General features: G+C 55.5%; 2 protein-coding genes across 4 annotated transcripts; both read left to right on the top strand.

Moving 5' to 3' along the window:
- The first annotated feature begins 1,112 nt into the window (after positions 1-1,112).
- Positions 1,113-7,845, top strand: LRRC23 (leucine rich repeat containing 23). Of its 2 annotated transcripts, XM_040979024.1 has the most exons (7): positions 1,113-1,255; positions 1,756-1,927; positions 2,019-2,128; positions 2,904-3,157; positions 4,424-4,554; positions 5,046-5,182; positions 7,534-7,845. In XM_040979024.1, the coding sequence occupies exons 2-7, from the start codon at positions 1,802-1,804 to the stop codon at positions 7,805-7,807; spliced, it is 1,032 nt and encodes a 343-aa protein (XP_040834958.1). In that variant the 5' UTR covers positions 1,113-1,255; positions 1,756-1,801; the 3' UTR covers positions 7,808-7,845. The 2 variants fall into 2 exon arrangements, with proteins under 2 accessions (XP_040834958.1, XP_040834959.1); XM_040979025.1 differs by lacking the exon at positions 1,113-1,255 and having other exon boundaries at positions 1,700-1,927.
- Positions 7,846-8,840: 995 nt separating this feature from the next.
- Positions 8,841-15,709, top strand: ENO2 (enolase 2). 2 transcript variants are annotated; one of them, XM_040978823.1, is made up of 12 exons: positions 8,841-8,919; positions 9,943-10,042; positions 10,450-10,545; positions 10,670-10,728; positions 10,942-11,011; positions 11,431-11,564; positions 11,740-11,962; positions 12,854-13,051; positions 13,802-14,003; positions 14,236-14,344; positions 14,491-14,549; positions 14,761-15,709. In XM_040978823.1, exons 2-12 carry the CDS (start codon positions 9,958-9,960, stop codon positions 14,828-14,830), a joined length of 1,305 nt encoding a protein of 434 aa, XP_040834757.1. In that variant the 5' UTR covers positions 8,841-8,919; positions 9,943-9,957; the 3' UTR covers positions 14,831-15,709. The 2 variants fall into 2 exon arrangements, with proteins under 2 accessions (XP_040834757.1, XP_040834758.1); XM_040978824.1 differs by lacking the exons at positions 8,841-8,919; positions 10,670-10,728; positions 10,942-11,011 and having other exon boundaries at positions 9,952-10,042.
- The last annotated feature ends 711 nt before the right edge of the window (positions 15,710-16,420 follow it).

Here is a 16,420-nt window from a genome sequence, read left to right on the forward strand (position 1 = left end):
TTTTGGGAGTGAGTCAACGGATGGAAGATCTCTCCTCCTCTCTGCATATTTGATTTTCCAATAAAATAAATATATATTTTTAAAGATTCATTTATTTTTATTACAAAGTCAGATATACAGAGAGGAGGAGAGACAGAGAGAAAGATCTTCTGTCCGATGATTCACTCCCCAAGAGACCACAACAGCCGGTACTGTGCCGATCCGAAGCTGGGAGCCAGGAACCTCTTCCGGGTCTCCCACGTGGCTGCAGGGTCCCAAAGCTTTGGGCCGTCCTCCACTGCTTTCCCAGGCCACAAGCAGGGGGCTGGAAGGGAAGCAGGGCTGCCAGGATTAGAATCAGTGCCCATATTGGGATCCTGGTGCATTCAAGGCAAGGACTTTAGCCACTAGGATAGGCCATGGCGCCGGGCCCCCCAGTGGCTAAACCTTTACCTTGCACATGCTGGGATCCTCACATGGATGCCAGTTTGTGTCCCTGCTGCTCCTCTTCCCATCCAGCTCTCTGGTATAGCCTGGGAAAGCAGCAGAGGATGGTCCTAAGCCCTGGGACCCTGCACCCACGTGAGACGGCCAAATGCTCCTGGCTCCTGATTGGCTCAGCTCCTGCTCTTGCAGCAATTTGGGGAGTGAACAGGGATGGAATATCTTCTCATCTAGGTAAATCTGCCTTTCCAATTAAAGCAAAAAATCCCATGTGGGATCCCAGCACATGCAAGGTGAGGATTTAGCCACGAGGCTATCGTGCCGGGCCCATAAATAAATCTTCAATAAACAAAATTTTAAAATTTAACAAAATAAAAAACAAAAATATCTTGGGTTTGGATTCCTTCTGCTACCTTCCAAAGGTTCATTGGAAAATAACCACTGGCTGAGGCCTGTGGGGGTGGGGGAGAAAGATCCTCTTTCTCCTTCTCCTAGTGTTCCCCTCGCCTTGTTTTGTTTGCAAGCATGGAGGGTGACTTTTTCTGAATTCACACTTTTGCAAGCAGGGTGTTCGTTTTCACGTCTCCAGGGACACCAGGGTGACGCCTCTCCTCCCAGTCCACCTGCGCTCCTGCCCACGGACAGCCTTCGCCTAGAAACGCCCTCTCCGAGAGCCCCATCCGGGTTCCCCGTCGGGAAGCTGGCCCCGTAACCAGGCAACCACTGACCACCCCTTCCGGGGCTGGCTGGAAGTTCAGTTGGTCCCCACGCTCGCTCCCTCTCTAGGGGCCGCTGGAGGCCGCAGTACCCCACCCCGTTTGCCATAGCAACGGTAGGTGCACAATCCTTCCTCCCGGCTTACAAAACTTAGTCCCTGCCTCGTATCCAGACCCTCTGCAGCAGAATCAGGAGCTGCGCCCCTTTGCGGCAAGAGTGGGAGATTGTACGTCAGGGGCCAGAGGAGCCAGGGAAATGGCGTTGAGGAGCAACCGTTTGGAAGCATTGCACGGGTTGGGGTTAGGGGTGGAAGACAACGATGAGGGGAGTGGAAGGAAGGGGAGGGATTGGTTAAGGTTTGAAGGAGAATGGGCTTCAGGGGAAGGGGGGAAGACCTGGAAGGAAGTTCTAGAAACCAGACAGGGTCACCACCAGCACGCAGGTGGCGCTTGATGCCAGGGCAGGACTGGCAAAGGCATCGTGAAGGGAGCCGGGTCCACAGCAGAAGTGTCAGTGGGTCACACGCGCTGTTGGAGCAGATGAGGAACGCAGCGCGGCTGGGAGCCAAGGGTGGTAGGGAGGGTACCCGTCCTTGGACGTGACCTTTTTCCTCAGGACGGGGAGCTGGGTCTGACTGCGGAGTCCGCAGGTGGAAGGAGAGATGTCGGACGAAGAGGATCTGGAAGACTTTGAGCCAGACCAGGATGACTTCGAAAAAGATGATGATGAGAAGGAAACAGAGGAATGGGAGGACTACAGGAAAGAGGGGGAAGAGCTAGCCGAGGACGTGAGCGCCGGGGCCGGGGGCAGTCCTAGGGCCGGGGGCTGTCATGGGGCTGCAGAGGGACGCCTCGCTCCAGCTCGGCTTCCTCCCGCAGTGGGCGCCCACGCCCCTCACGGAGTACGTGATGAAGGAAGGGCTTTCTTTGCTCTGTAAGACGGGCAGTGGCCTGGCTCATGCTTACGTCAAGCTAGAGATTAAAGAGAGGTGCGTTTATGGGTGTGGGACGGGGGTTGCGGATGAGGCCTTGGCCCACTATAGGGCCTCATCTTTCCCACACGCTTCATGATGTTTGGGCTAATTTGGTCTCTCTTGTCCTCGATTAGTGGGGAGGGAAGCAGAGAATTTGCTTTTCAGCAGCTCTGAGACTCCTCGTCTCAGAACTAGCCTGGGAAACTGGAGACTGAGGTTATGTAGGGGGTTCTTGCTGACTCCTTCACCTGCCCTTCAGAGTGCGGGTTCTCTGTCCTTCACAGACGTAAGATTTCCGCTCACTGCCAAGAACCTGCCTCCGGTGGTGGTGGCGGTGGTGGTGGTGGCGGTGGTGGCGGTTGTGGTAATGATGATGGTGGAGGTGGCTCAGCATTGTGGCACAGTGAGTGAGCACACCGGCATTTTGGCATCCCAGAATGCTCTTCTGAGTTTTGGTTTTTTTTTTTTTTTTTTGGCTTTCCAGCCAGCTTCTTACCAGTGCAGCTGGGGAGGCAGAAGCTGATGGTCCTTCCACCCTGGTGGGAGACCAGCTTGGAGTTCCTGGCTCCTGGCTCTAGCCTGACCCAGACCTGGCTGATGTAGACATTCAGGAGTTCTTCCTCCTCCCTTCCCGCCCCCTTGCCTACATTTTGTCCCCAACCACATTTGTTACCATTCTTTTCTCCATTGTAAGCCCTCTCCATACTGCCCTCTGCTTTGGCACCTCTTGCAGTCTGCTGGATTCTTAACTCTCCCTCTGGCTCTTCCTCCGTCTCGTCTCATCTCTTAGAGACCTAACAGACATCTCCTTGCTGCGATCCTACATTCATCTGCGCTATGTGGATATTTCTGACAATCACGTGACAGACCTGTCCCCGCTCAATTACCTCACGCATTTGCTCTGGCTCAAGGCTGACAACAATCGGCTGCACAGTGCCCAGCTCAATGAACTGCCCTACCTGCAGATGGCCAGTTTTGCCTATAACCAGATCACGGACACTGAAGGCATTGCTCATCCTCGCCTGGCCAGCCTGGATCTCAAAGGTGGGTCCGTAGTCGGGGCTGCCTGAGAGCCTCCCGTCTCTAGTCCCGGGCCAGCGGAAGTGGACAGTGCCGTCCTTGCCTATGCATCATTCATGAAGATACTCAGTTATGACTCATAATGTCATTGTGACTGTTCTCCATGTTGGAAGTAGAGCAATTAACAGAGCAAGGAAAAATCCCTATTTTCATATAGATGACATTCTAGCTGGGAGAGATCATGAGCAAGGAACATGATGTGTAAGCCAACTTATATAGTGTGTTAAAAAAGACTTGGAAGAAAATAGATCAGAGTAAGGAGAACTAGGAACACTGGTGGCCGTTCCTAATAGGCTGTCAGGACAAGCATCACTGAGTTGTTAAAATCTGAGCAGAGATTTGAAGGGGGAGAAGGAGGGAGACATGCTGACTTCTGGGGCCTCCCTCAGTGGGTTAAGCCACAGCCTACACCACTGGCATCCCCGTATGAACACTGGCATCAATCTCAGCTGCTCCATTTCCAGTCATGTTCCCTGTCAGTGTGCTTAGGAAATCAGTGGAAGATGGTCCAAGTGTGCGTGCCCCTGCCATCCACATGAGATGGATTCTGGATGGAATTCCAGATTCCTGGCTGTGGCTTGGCCAAGCCCTTAGTTGTTTTGCCTCGTTGATGGGAGGTCTTTCTCTCTCCCTCTCTATAACTGGCTTTCAACTAAATCTTAAGGGTCAGCGCAGTATGCAGAGGTTAATTCCCTGGTCTGTAGTGCCAGCATCCTAAATGGGTGCCGGTTCAAGTCATGGCTGCCCTATTTCCAATACAGTTCTCTTTAATGCCTGGGAAAGCAGCAGAGGATACCCAAAACCTTGAGTCCCTGCACCCCACATGTGGGAGATAAAGATATTCTTGGCTCCTAGCTTTGGATTAGATCAGCTTTGACCATTGTGGCCATTTGGGGAGTGGACCAACAAATGGAAGATCTCTCTGTCTTTCCTCTCTCTGTAAAATCTGCCTTTCAGATATAAATAAATTTAATTTTCTAATGCATCTTAAAAAATAAAAGATTTGTAGATTGCTAGGGTGCACTGGTCACTCCTCAAAGGCTAGGGTGGACATGTGTGTGTCCATCAGATCCTTAGACTCTCAGGCCACTTGTCCCAGGGCCCAGGAGGTGGCAAGCTGGGGCCATCTCCCTCCTCTGTCCACCTAGAATAGAAAAGGCATTGGTCTGCAGCCCTGAGGCGGAACGTCCGTGTCACCCTTTGAGTCTTCAATGCTTTCTTCCTCCTTAGGCAATCGCATCCAGATGGTGACAGGACTGGACCCCCAAAAGCTGAGCAGCCTGCACACATTGGAGCTGCGTGGAAACCAGCTGAAAAGCACCATGGGCATTAACCTACCCAAGCTGAAAAACCTCTACCTGGTGGCTGCCTGGGGCATTGTGGGGAGGTGGGGGCAAGGAAAAGGGCTCCTTCCTGGAAGTCGGGGTGTGGACTCGGCTTCCCACTCCCTCATCCCTGTAATGACTGGGGTCACTGCTGAGCCCTTCCAGACACTGGGGCAGGCTCAACAGGAAAGGACGCCCCATGCAGCAGGGCTACTTACACTCCTGCGTGGATTAGACAGGTGTGAAAATGGGCCATGACTGAGGTGCATCCTTCAGGCTAAGGAAGGAGGCCACTTAGTCTTCTGGACTCCTTTATTCTCGGGTGGCCCTCCAGCATCTCAGGGGAGGGGTTGGGGTGGACAGAAGGGTCTCCTCCTTCACACGAAGTGGCTCTGGTGGGACCTTCTGCAGGGTGGCCAGCTGCTCCTGCACATCTCCGCTGTCCGCCCCTACTCCTCTCCACCTGTTGGGTTTCGTTTCTCACTTTCCTGTTTCTGCTCCCTTTCTCCTGTGTCCTGGGAATCTAGGCCCAGAACATGCTGAAGAAGGTGGAAGGCTTGGAGAACCTGAGCAGCCTCACTACCTTGCATCTTCGAGACAACCAGATTGAAACGCTGAGTGGCTTCTCCAAGGAGATGAAGTCCCTGCAGTACCTCAACCTAAGGTATATGCCGCTCGGTGCTCCTGTCCTTGCCTTGCACGCCCAGGATCCCAATGGGCACTGGTTTGTATCCCAGCTGTTCCACTTCCCATCCAGCTCCTTGCCTGTGGCCTGGGAAAGCAGTCGAGGATGGCACAAAGGCTTGGGACCCTGCACCCACATGGGAGACCCAGAAGAAGCTCCTGGCTCTTGACGTAGGATCAGCTCAGCTCTGGCTGTTGAGGCCGCTTGAGGAGTGCAACTGCTTGGCAAGTTTCCAATAGAAATAAACAAAAAACATGTTTTTTAATATTTATTTATTTTTATTGGAAAAACAGATTCACAGAGATTTGGAGAGACAGAATCTTCCATCTGCTGGCTCACTCCCCAAGTGGCTGCAGTGGCCGGAGCTGAGCCAATTTGAAGCCAGGAGCTGGAGCAGCCAGAACACGAACCTGCCCCCATATGGGATCCTGGCACATGCAAGGCAAGGACTTTAACAACTAGGCTATTGTACCAGGCCCCAAATAAATAAATCTTGAAAAAATAAAATAAGAAGTGGAACAGCCAGAACTCAGACAGTATCCATATGGGACACTGTCACCACGGGCAGAGGCTTAACTTACTCTGCCATGCTCTGGGCCCATCCCTTATTGTTACTGTTATCAAGTACAAGTCATGTTCAGGTTTGAGAAAGGAAGGAAGGAAGGAAGAAAGAAGAGATAGGGAGGGAGGGAGGAAGAAAGGAATAAAGAAATAAAAAGAAAGAAAGAAAGGGAAAGAAAGAAAAGGAAGGAAGGAAGGAAGGAAGAATTCTTCTCATTGCCAGGCACATGATTTGTCCTGTTTACCAAGAAAGTTTCCCCACATATTCAGGACACACAGCAAATGCTCTATCGGATGAGAAGTGAAGAAAGCAACTCTCATTGCCACCCCCACAATCCCTAGCGCCTTTCCACCTGTCTACCTTAAAAAATAATAATAATAAAAAGAAAAGAACAGGAAAACACAAGGTGACCAAGGCTTGTTCTCCAGCCCGGCACCCCAGCCCCGCACCCCAGCCCATCCCTGGCTCCAGGCACCTTCCTGTGGGGAGTACCAACACAGCACCTACCACCCTGAACCCATGCTTAGGTCTCACACGCCTCCTCTGCCCACGCAGGCCCTACCTTCTCAGCTCTGTGTGCATAACTTATAAGACATTCTTAGAGCAGCTCCGTGGCGCTCAGTGTTGTACCACCATTTGTACACGTGTACCTCATACTGACTGGAGTGGCTTTTTTTTTTTTAAAGATTTATTTTTATTGCAAAGTTACATGTAGAAATGAGGAGAAACAGAGAGAAAGATCCTTTGTTCAATGATTCACTCCCCAAGTAACCACAGTGGCTGGTGCTGTGCCAATCTGAAGCCAGGAGCCAGGAGCTCTTCTGGGTCTCCCACGTGGGTGCAGAGTCCCAAGGCTTTGGACTGTCCTCGACTGCTTTCCCAGGCCACAAGCAGGGAGCTGGAAGGAAAGTGGAGTAGCAGGGACACAAACCAGCACCCATATGAGATCCTGGCGCATGTAAGGTGAGGACTTTAGCTACTAGGCTACCTGCCAGACCCATGAAGTGGCTGGAGTTTTTGGTTTTTTTTTTTTTTTTTTGAGTCTTAGCTACTCTGCTTCCACTTTCTTCATCTTGGATCAGAAGATGGAAGATCTCGCTCCATCTCCGTCATTCTGCCTTCCAAATGAATAGATAACTGTTAAGACAGTTTAAAAGTCGCATTTTAAATTTATTTCAAAGGCATTGAACCAGCTTCTGCCTGTTGGATCACTTTCCAAATGTCTGCCAAACACTGACCGAGTCAGGTCGGAACTAGCAGCCAGAAATCCGCTGCGGGACTGCAGCAGTGGCGGTTAGAACCCAAGCCTCGGGCTGTCACCTGCTGCCCAGGCGCATTACCAGGAAGCTGGGTTGAAAACAGAACAGTGACTTGAACCAAGTTCTCTGATACAGGGGAATGGCAAATTAACTACCGTATCAAATGTTCTGTTTATGTGGGTTTAACAAGAAATTTTTTTTTGCAAGGGAGGTTTGCTGGCTCCTCACCAACTACAAGAAAGATGGGGAGCCTAGCCTTGCTGCTCCAAGGGGGTACAGAGAACATATCACGGAGGGAAATATGACACCTGGGAAGTCCTTGAAAGACAGAAGTAGGACAGAGGTGGGATTGGACAGCCCCTGTGCTGCAAATATGGCAATACCATGTAATACGGTCAGCCAGTCCTCATAGTGTTTCTAGGAAAACTGGAACCCAGTGGGAGGTGCCCCCAGAAACCCCATTCTTAGCAGCTGGCTGCCAATCAAGCCCTTCTTGACCCTGTTGGCAGGGGCAACATGGTGGCCGACCTGTCGGAGTTGGCCAAGCTCCGGGACCTGCCCAAGCTGCGAGCCTTGGTGCTGCTGGATAACCCGTGTGCCGATGAGACCGACTACCGTCAGGAGGCCCTGGTGCAGATCGCACACCTCGAACGCCTGGACAAGGACTTCTTTGAGGAGGAGGAGCAGGCTGAGGCTGAGGAAATTCGCCAGCGGCTGAAGGAGGAGCAGGAGCAGGAGGCTGAGCAGGGGCGGGACCCGGATCAGGAGCCTGCATCGCAGTAGCAGCTGTCCTTCTCACAGCCTCTGTGGACGCTGCGGGAGCTGGCAGGGAGGCCAAGGGCTGGGCAGGCGGGGGAGTGAAGGGGCTGAGCGAGCAGGTGCGTAACCAAGGGATTCCTGGGAGACACTAAAGTTAGGAGTCCGGGCAGGCGTGGGGAGGAAGGGTCAGGGTCAGGAGAAGACCAGAGGGTCTTTCTAGTAGATCCGTGCAGAGTCCTGAGAGAGAACTGCTGAGGGGGTGGTGCTGGGAGCCCGGGGACAGGCAGAGGAGCAGGTGGGGGAGTGGGCAGCTACAGCTGACAATGGGGTGACCACCTGGGAAAGGCCAAGTGGGGCAAGTGTCCGGCTGGGGGTTGTCGGCTGGAGGTTGGTGGTGGTACATGAAGCATCAGAGGAGCCTAAGAGAGAAGGCACAAGAGGGAGAGCCTGTGCTAACAGCAGGAACACGGGACTAGGCGGGTGAGGAAGGCAGTGAGGCAGGAAGCCGCTGAGCCCTGGAAAGCTGTGCAGTGCAAATGGGGCACAGGCCCCACTCCTGGGTCTCTTCCAACAGACACCTGGTACCCCCTCATCCCACACCTAAGATGCCTCCCTGCGTCCCAGAGCTGGAAATTCGTCACAGCCTCTGGGGTGTTCACCTGGGCAGGGCTGGAGGGCAGAAGGATGCAAGCGGGTTGCTGTGGCTGCAGCAGTGTGGGGGTTTTCCAATAAAGACACATTTGCATGCGTTTCTGACCAGTTTTGAGATTGGAGTCTGTCGCACGCTTCGCCGGCAGGGTGGGCCTTGGCCCAGCGTGTGGTAGACTTATCGTTTGCTAGAGGGGCAGCCGTGGGTATGGGCACGCAGTTAACGGGGCGGGGGCAGGTCATGGGGCGTCCTAGTCGCTCCCCCATTTCTTCCCTCAAGCCTTCTCACCCCGCTATCTCACGCCCTCCTCGTACGTGCGCCTCCACCGGCAGCTCCTGACTCATCGGGGGCTCCGGGTCACATGCGCCCGTCCGGCCCTATAGGCGCCGCCCCCCGCCCGCCGCCCGCCGCCGCTGCCGCCGCCACCGCCACTCCTGCCGCCGCCACTCCCGCCGCCGCCGCCACCAGCTGAGTCTGCAGCCCCGAGGTGAAGCCCTGGCCGCCCAGCGCCCCTGCGGCCCCCCGCCTCCCTTTGCTGTGCCCCCCAGCCTCCTCTCCCCGCCTCCGCGCATCTCTCGCCCCGCGGCGCTGCGCACCTGCTCCACCACCCGCGCCTCCCGGGCTCGCGCCTCGTCCTCCTGCTCCTGTCTCACCCCTCCTCATTCAGGTGCCAGGCCCTCCGCACCTGTTTCTGGCTGCATCTCTCCCACCCTTGCCTGCCTCTTCCCGCTTGCCGGTCCTGGCCTCCGTTTCTGTCGGTTGGTCGCTTAAGTTAACCCACCGCGGCTCTCTGCATTGCATCTGGGGAAATGTCATTGCTCACCTTCCTTAACGTCCCCAGACTTCCTCGATTTCCGCTTTCCCGCGCCGCCTTGCTGCCCACTCCTCCCACATTCCCTTCCCTCAGCTGCCTAGGGAGACGCGGAAGGTGGGGGGATCATAGGGGGTGGCGGAGAGCCGGGGCCCGCCGAGGGTCTGGAATCCTCTTCCTTCCCCAGGGGCAGGAGGGCCTTCCCTAAAACCGCATCCCCAGCCTCCTCCTGTACCGCACATCCCTTGGGAGGGAGGTCGAGCCTTTGCAGTGGGGCAGGGTACCAGCAGGCTGGGCTGCTAAGTTGGGAAGGGGTCGGGGCTGTAGAGGAGAGGCACTGAAGGCCAGGCAGCCCATCCTCTTGCTGGCTCCCAGGAAAAATGTAAGCCCGGCAGCCATTTAGACACGGGGGTGCCATCTCTCTACCCGCCCCCCCACTGCCCCCCTTGATCGTGGGAACCACTGCCCTCCGAGCCCCTCCCATCTTCTCCTTTGATGGCACCCCACCCCCCACTGCAGTGACCTTCGCTTCTTCCCACTGGGCGGGGGAGGGGGATCCCGACCGCAGCCCTGCTCTCCCCACCCCCCACCCACTGCAGTAACCTCTTTCCATCCCTCCCAGCCTCTGGCCCCGCCCATCTACCAGGCTCCACCCCTGTAAGCTTCTTACCTTTCTTTTTCCATCCCTTTCCACCCGAGGAGATCCCAGTCATCATGTCCATAGAGAAGATCTGGGCCCGGGAGATTCTGGACTCCCGAGGGAACCCCACGGTGGAGGTGGATCTCTACACCGCCAAAGGTATCTTGGGGTCGGGTCAGCCTTCCTGTAGCCCTAACTTTGGGACTGGCTCGGGCTGGAGCAGAATGAGGTGCTGGGTCCAGCTCAGAAGGCTGGATTGTGGGGTTGCAGGCTCCTTGGTGGGGGAGCCAGGACATGTGTCCTGTGTTCTGCTTGAGTCTATGAGACTTGCCTGTCCTCTGCATGTGTGCCTGTACACCTGTGTGTGCCTAGGTGTACTGCCAGCAATGGCTCCCGCTTGTGGGTGAGGCCACTGCTTGTGCATCTGGCTGTGTGTGTGTGTGTGTGTGAGGGAGTAGAGGTGAGGGCAGGCTGGGTGGGGGGCAGCAATTTAGGACTGGAGGGCTGAAGGATCCTCTGGTCCCTACAGTGTCCTCCTTCCCCCTCATTGTCTGGTCCTCTGCCAGGTCTCTTCCGGGCTGCAGTGCCCAGTGGCGCTTCCACTGGCATCTATGAGGCCCTAGAGCTGAGAGATGGGGACAAACAGCGTTACTTGGGCAAAGGTGAGGCCCTGTCTCTCTTCCAAGCTTTGCTACCCCTCGGTCTTGTACGCCTACCTCACACAAGTGCCCAGTTGTCTATGGCACGCCTGCCTCTGCCCCATTGGCCCTCCCTTCCTCTCCCCAGGGGTCCTGAAGGCGGTGGACCACGTCAACACCACCATCGCGCCAGCCCTCGTCAGCTCGGTGAGACCCGCTCTTAGTCCAGGAAGTGCAGGTGTAAAGTCATGGAGACTCTTGGGGTGGGGAGGCTGTAGAGCTTCTCCCTGCCCCCCTGCTTCCAGAGAGGTTCAAATCCCTTATTGCAGCTGGGTGGCCCTTTGGCCAGGAGTGAGCCAGCTGTTTGTACGGGGGGGAGGCCTCCGTCCAGGCCCTGGGTGATGGGGGCTCTGCCCACAGGGCATCTCCGTGGTGGAACAAGAGAAGCTGGACAACCTGATGCTGGAGTTGGACGGGACTGAGAACAAGTGTAAGCAGGGCAGGGGAGGGAGCGGCGTGGGCAAGTGCCAGGCAGGGAACAGATGGAGAGAGGAAGGAGCCCCTGCTGGGGGTGGGACTTCCTGGGGGAATGAGGGTCCTAGGGCTTCATCCAGGGTTCTCCCAAACTCAGACAGTGGCAGGCCGTGACATTGGACAGGACGAGGAACTTGTGGCATTTGGAAGAGGGATCTGGTGTGGGATTTTCTGGGGCCTCCAGAAGGGCGGATTCATGTGCCATTCCCCTCAACTCACCCTCCTCAGCTGCAGATTGCCAGATAAAATGGAGCGGGGTGGGCAGAAAGGAGGGGGTCCCCTCACCTAGCTGTTTTTTGGGGAATATTGGTGGAGGCAGGGGCTGGAGGGGAGGGGGACCTATTTGGCTCAATGCCTTCCTCTGTACTCTCTTAGCTAAGTTTGGTGCCAATGCCATCCTGGGTGTGTCCCTGGCTATATGCAAGGCCGGGGCAGCTGAGCGGGAGTTGCCCCTATATCGCCACATTGCTCAGCTGGCTGGAAACTCAGACCTCATCCTGCCCGTGCCGGTGAGCGCCACCTGGGTCAGGCCCGGGCTGCCCCGGGTGTGTGGGAGGCAGCTGGAAACCTTGCGATGGGAGGGAAGTAAAGTATTAACAGCTACTGAGAAAGCTTGGGGGCCAAGAGGCTCCACGCTTCTGAGTGGGGAGGACGGGGCTCTTGGACGTCACTGTGGCTCCCCAGGCCTTCAATGTGATCAACGGCGGCTCTCACGCCGGGAACAAGCTGGCCATGCAGGAGTTCATGATCCTGCCGGTGGGCGCCGAGAGCTTCCGGGACGCCATGCGGCTTGGAGCAGAAGTCTACCACACACTCAAGGGAGTTATCAAGGACAAGTATGGCAAAGATGCCACCAACGTGGGGGATGAGGGGGGCTTTGCTCCCAACATCCTGGAGAATAGTGAAGGTGAGGCTGGGAACCCCACCCCAGGCTTGAATAACTCCCGGGGTTACTAGGAGGGTCACACTCCACCTAGGCCTGAGCAGTGTAGGGCAGTGTCCTTGGAAATTCTGGAAACTCTAGTAGGGACCAGCTCTGAGGATGGGCTCATCCATGCGACTTCTTGCGGGAGCCTCTAGAATTCTAGGTGAGCTGTGGGGGATACCCCATCCTCTAATGCCATAGGAGCCTTGAATTAATGATTTAGTGAGCTGTGCCATGCTCCAGGAAATCCATTCCAAGTCCTGTTCCCTTGCTGCCCTCATGTTGAGGCCACTCAGCGTGATCCCTCATTGTTCCCTGGCCTGGGAGAAACAGCATCGTGGAGGGAAGCGATGCAGCTAGTGGTTGAGAGTCAAGGCTCTGGGGCCAAACTGGCTGAGCATACTTGAACGTTGGCTTGAAGAACTACTCTCTGGTCATCTTTGATATTTCTCTCTGCTGCATTTCTCTCTCTCTTTTTTAAAGATTTAATTTTTAATTTTTAAATGGAAATCTGCTTTACCAGGCAGATTTACAGAGACAGAGAAAGACAAAGAGAGAAAAGATCTTCTATCTTCTGGTTCACTGCCTAAATGGCTGCAGTGGCTGGAACTGAGCTGATCCAAAGCCAGAAGCCAGGAGTGTCTTCCCCAGGTCTCCCACGTGGGCGCAGGGCCCCAAGGCTTTGGGTCATCCTCCACGGCCTTCCCAGGCCACAGGCAGGGAACTGGATGGGAAAGAGAGCAGCTGGGAATCAAACCAGTGCCCATATGGAATCCCCTGGCGTGCAAGGACTTTAGCCACTGAGACCTACCCTGATCAACTTTTTTTGTAATGATGATCTTGCTGTGTCTGCTCGCTGTCGCCTGCCCCCAGCCTTGGAGTTGGTAAAGGAAGCCATTGACAAGGCTGGCTACACGGAAAAGATTGTCATCGGCATGGATGTTGCTGCCTCAGAGTTTCATCGTGATGGCAAATACGACTTGGACTTCAAGTCTCCCGCGGATCCTTCCCGGTACATCACCGGAGACCAGCTGGGGGCCCTCTATCAGGACTTCGTCAGGAACTATCCTGGTGAGAGTGAGGGCTGTGTGAGGGAGAGCAGGGCAGGGGGGCAGGGGCTCTGGGCTGTGCAGGCTCCACAGTGTTCCCTGCCGACACTGGGCTTACTCTGCAAAGACTGGGGCAAAATGGAATTAAACTGTGTTTCCATCCAAAGAGTTTTAAAATCCATGCACAGTTTTCTCTACATGCTTTTTTATTTTTGTATGTGGACTTTTTGAAGATTCTTCATCTGCAATATAAATTGGATGAATCAGTTCCATCTGCTTCAGATCCAGATCAAAGTCATGGCTTCTGGGATCCTGGGCAGGGAGGGGACATGAGCATATTTCAGTATCGTGGGTGCACTGCAGATGCTGCGTGGAGTGGGGACTGCTGTGTGGATTGAGGGGGAGGCTGGGAAGGAACCGAATGGCCCTTGCCGAGGCTTCCTGAGGCCTTTTCCCCCCGGATGGAGACGTCCAGCTGCGTCCAGCTGCCATGATAAGAGAAAACAGACAAAATTTGCAGAATGAAGGCCTGAGACCAATGCGAAGGGATAGGACAGGCAAATGCAGTGTTACGTTGGGAGAGAGGCTCGGAAATCCAGTTATTGGCAAATCTTATGGTATAATCAGGATAAGGACCTGTCAGGGCAGGCTTACATAGGGAGTACATGGAGAAGCCAGTTTAATTACACTCCAGGGAATCAACGTGGGGGCTTTTCCTGCCTGGCATCGAGACCCAAAGAGGACACACAGTCCCCTATTCTTCCCTCTACAGTGGTCTCCATTGAGGATCCATTTGACCAGGATGACTGGGCCGCCTGGTCCAAATTCACAGCCAATGTAGGGATCCAGATTGTGGGTGATGACCTGACAGTGACCAACCCAAAGCGCATCGAGCGGGCCGTGGAGGAAAAGGCCTGCAACTGTCTACTGCTCAAGGTCAACCAGATCGGCTCAGTCACGGAAGCCATCCAAGCGTGAGTGACCCTGCCCAGCCCTGGTCCTGCACAGACCCTACTTCTGCAGGAGCCCTCTAAGAAGTAGGATGCTGAAGAGAGCAGGAAGCGCATAGGAGGTGTCCTTAGCCCCGATTCTCTGCCACCACCCAGATAGCTTCCCACCTGTGTTTCTTAACTTGGGCCTGTTGGGGCTTGGAAGGAAGTGCCTGGTGTGTGGGGCCGGGGGATCAGTTCTGATGTGTGGACGCAGGTGCAAGCTGGCTCAGGAGAATGGCTGGGGAGTCATGGTGAGTCACCGCTCGGGAGAGACCGAGGACACGTTCATCGCTGACCTGGTGGTGGGGCTGTGCACAGGCCAGGTGGGTGAGAAGACAGAGGACTTCTCTGCTGGCGACTCCCTCCTCCTGGGTGGTTGGAGGGTGTTGGGGAAGTTTCCAGAAGAGTAGTTTCCTTTCAGGGGGTAAGGGAGCAGGTCTTGGGCTGCCTAACTTCTGGAATGTTTCAGATCAAGACTGGCGCCCCGTGCCGTTCGGAGCGTCTGGCCAAATACAACCAGCTCATGAGGTGAGGGCAGCCGAGGCTTCTGTCTCCCACCCCCGGGCCTGTTGGCAGTAGATGTCCACATCCTGAAAGGACATGGGGAGGCTGGGAGTGCTGGCCCAAGGGACAGGACTCAGGAGCTGGGGTGTGAGGGGATGGCAGCTGGGGGCTCCTTGAGAGGGGATGCTGGGCCCTTACACTTCTCCAACTGCTTCTCCTCTGGTTTGCTTCTCAGAATTGAAGAAGAGCTGGGGGATGAGGCCCGCTTCGCCGGACACAACTTCCGCAATCCCAGTGTGCTGTGATTGGCTCCACTTGCCCGAGACTTGGTTTCTCTGTCCCCTCCTCCCAGAACCTCCTCCTGCTGTCCTGGTGACCTGTGATAGCTCACCCCCAGGGCCTGGGTGCCCACCGCTTCCCTGATCTGCCTGCTCCGGCTGCTCCTTGGCTTACTGGCACCTTGCCCCAGCTCTGCTCTCCTCCTCCGGCCTGCTCTTTGGGGGCTCCACACTCCCCACTTCCCCTTCCTTTCTATGCTCTCATTCTTCAAACACTGGCCATGGGAACGAGGGTGATGTGGGGTCCCAAGGGAGAAAGCAGAGTGTGCGTGACCGAGCATTGGCGCTGATGTGTGGGTATTGAGAGAGGCCTGCGTGTCACTACTTGTGCCTCGTTCTGTTGCCTGTGCTTCCAGGTTGCACATGAGCCATGAACGGTGTGCCTGGTGCCTGGGGCGGGGAGGGCAGGGCTGGGCAGGGCTGGGTGTGCAGCCCTGCCTGCCCAAGACCTTAGTGTATTTATTTATTTATTTTTCATGCTCCCTGTTAATGAATCATTCCTTTGAAACCCAAGGGCCTGCATGTGGTCTGACCTGAGGGGACTATGCCTCTGGATCTCATGTGGCTGTAGGTCCAAAGATGACCTGAGTGGGCAGATCTTGTTAGAATGGAAACAGTTGACAGAATAAGTTCTGTGTGTGCACTAATGGAAGCCTAACTCAGCCCAGAGTGGGGGCTGTGAGCCTAGGGGACTCTTCCCTACCACCCTCCCCTACCCCCCAACCTTGGGTCCTCTGCTCCTCCAGCTGTGCCACAGCATCATCCCACTCCCTGTGCCGTGTTCCACTGTCACCACCGCCCCTGTGGCGTTGAAACGAGCACCGCCATTAAAGTCTGACTCACCATGCATCATTGTGTCTGAGTACTGCTACTGTAGTCTATGAGGGGCAGAAGATGGGGGGATGTGGGTGCTGGAGAGCAGAGCTAGGTGGGGGGAGCTTGCACAGAAAGAGGAAGACCATGGCCAGTGGGAGGAGACACTGCCCACCCTCTCCCAGCCAGGTGGTGCTCATGCTCCCAGGTAAATTGGGAGTATGGGTTCAGGGTTGAAAACGTGCTTCAGGTCAAGTTGTGGGCCTCTGCCAGTGAAATCCTGGCTAGTTCTGGGACTCACTGCAGGATGGGGAGTGGAGAGGGTTACAGAGGAGGGCCTGAGGCAACCCAGTGTCCATGCCTGCGGTGCTGGGCAGAGGGCAGGTGGCTTAGTGGCCTCCTGCGGTCCATTAGCCACTTAAAGATGCTCACCTTGGGGCAGGGACATCCTAGCGGGACCTCCCCCCAGCAGCACAGAGGAGTGCTCCGGTGGGTCTCATCTGCTAGGGTGTGCACCCGGGGAATATTGGCCACTAGGGGGAGTCACGACTCTGCAGGACGCAGACTGGAAGGCGAGGTGGGGGAGGGATTTAAGGTTGTCCCTTCTGCGGGCCTCATTTCAGTCGGGTTCTGCTGCTGCTACTGTCTGAGTTCCGGTCCTGGGCTCCCTCCGCCATCCTGCGCGGCTCCAGGGCTGCCAGAGAATCCCAACCTATCGCTCGGCTCCTCCTTGAGTCTCTGCCG

The sequence above is a fragment of the Ochotona curzoniae genome, unplaced genomic scaffold (assembly GCF_017591425.1).
Source record: "Ochotona curzoniae isolate NIBS_2020 unplaced genomic scaffold, NIBS_Ocur_1.0 contig_2927, whole genome shotgun sequence".
Taxonomy (NCBI): Eukaryota; Metazoa; Chordata; class Mammalia; order Lagomorpha; family Ochotonidae; genus Ochotona; species Ochotona curzoniae.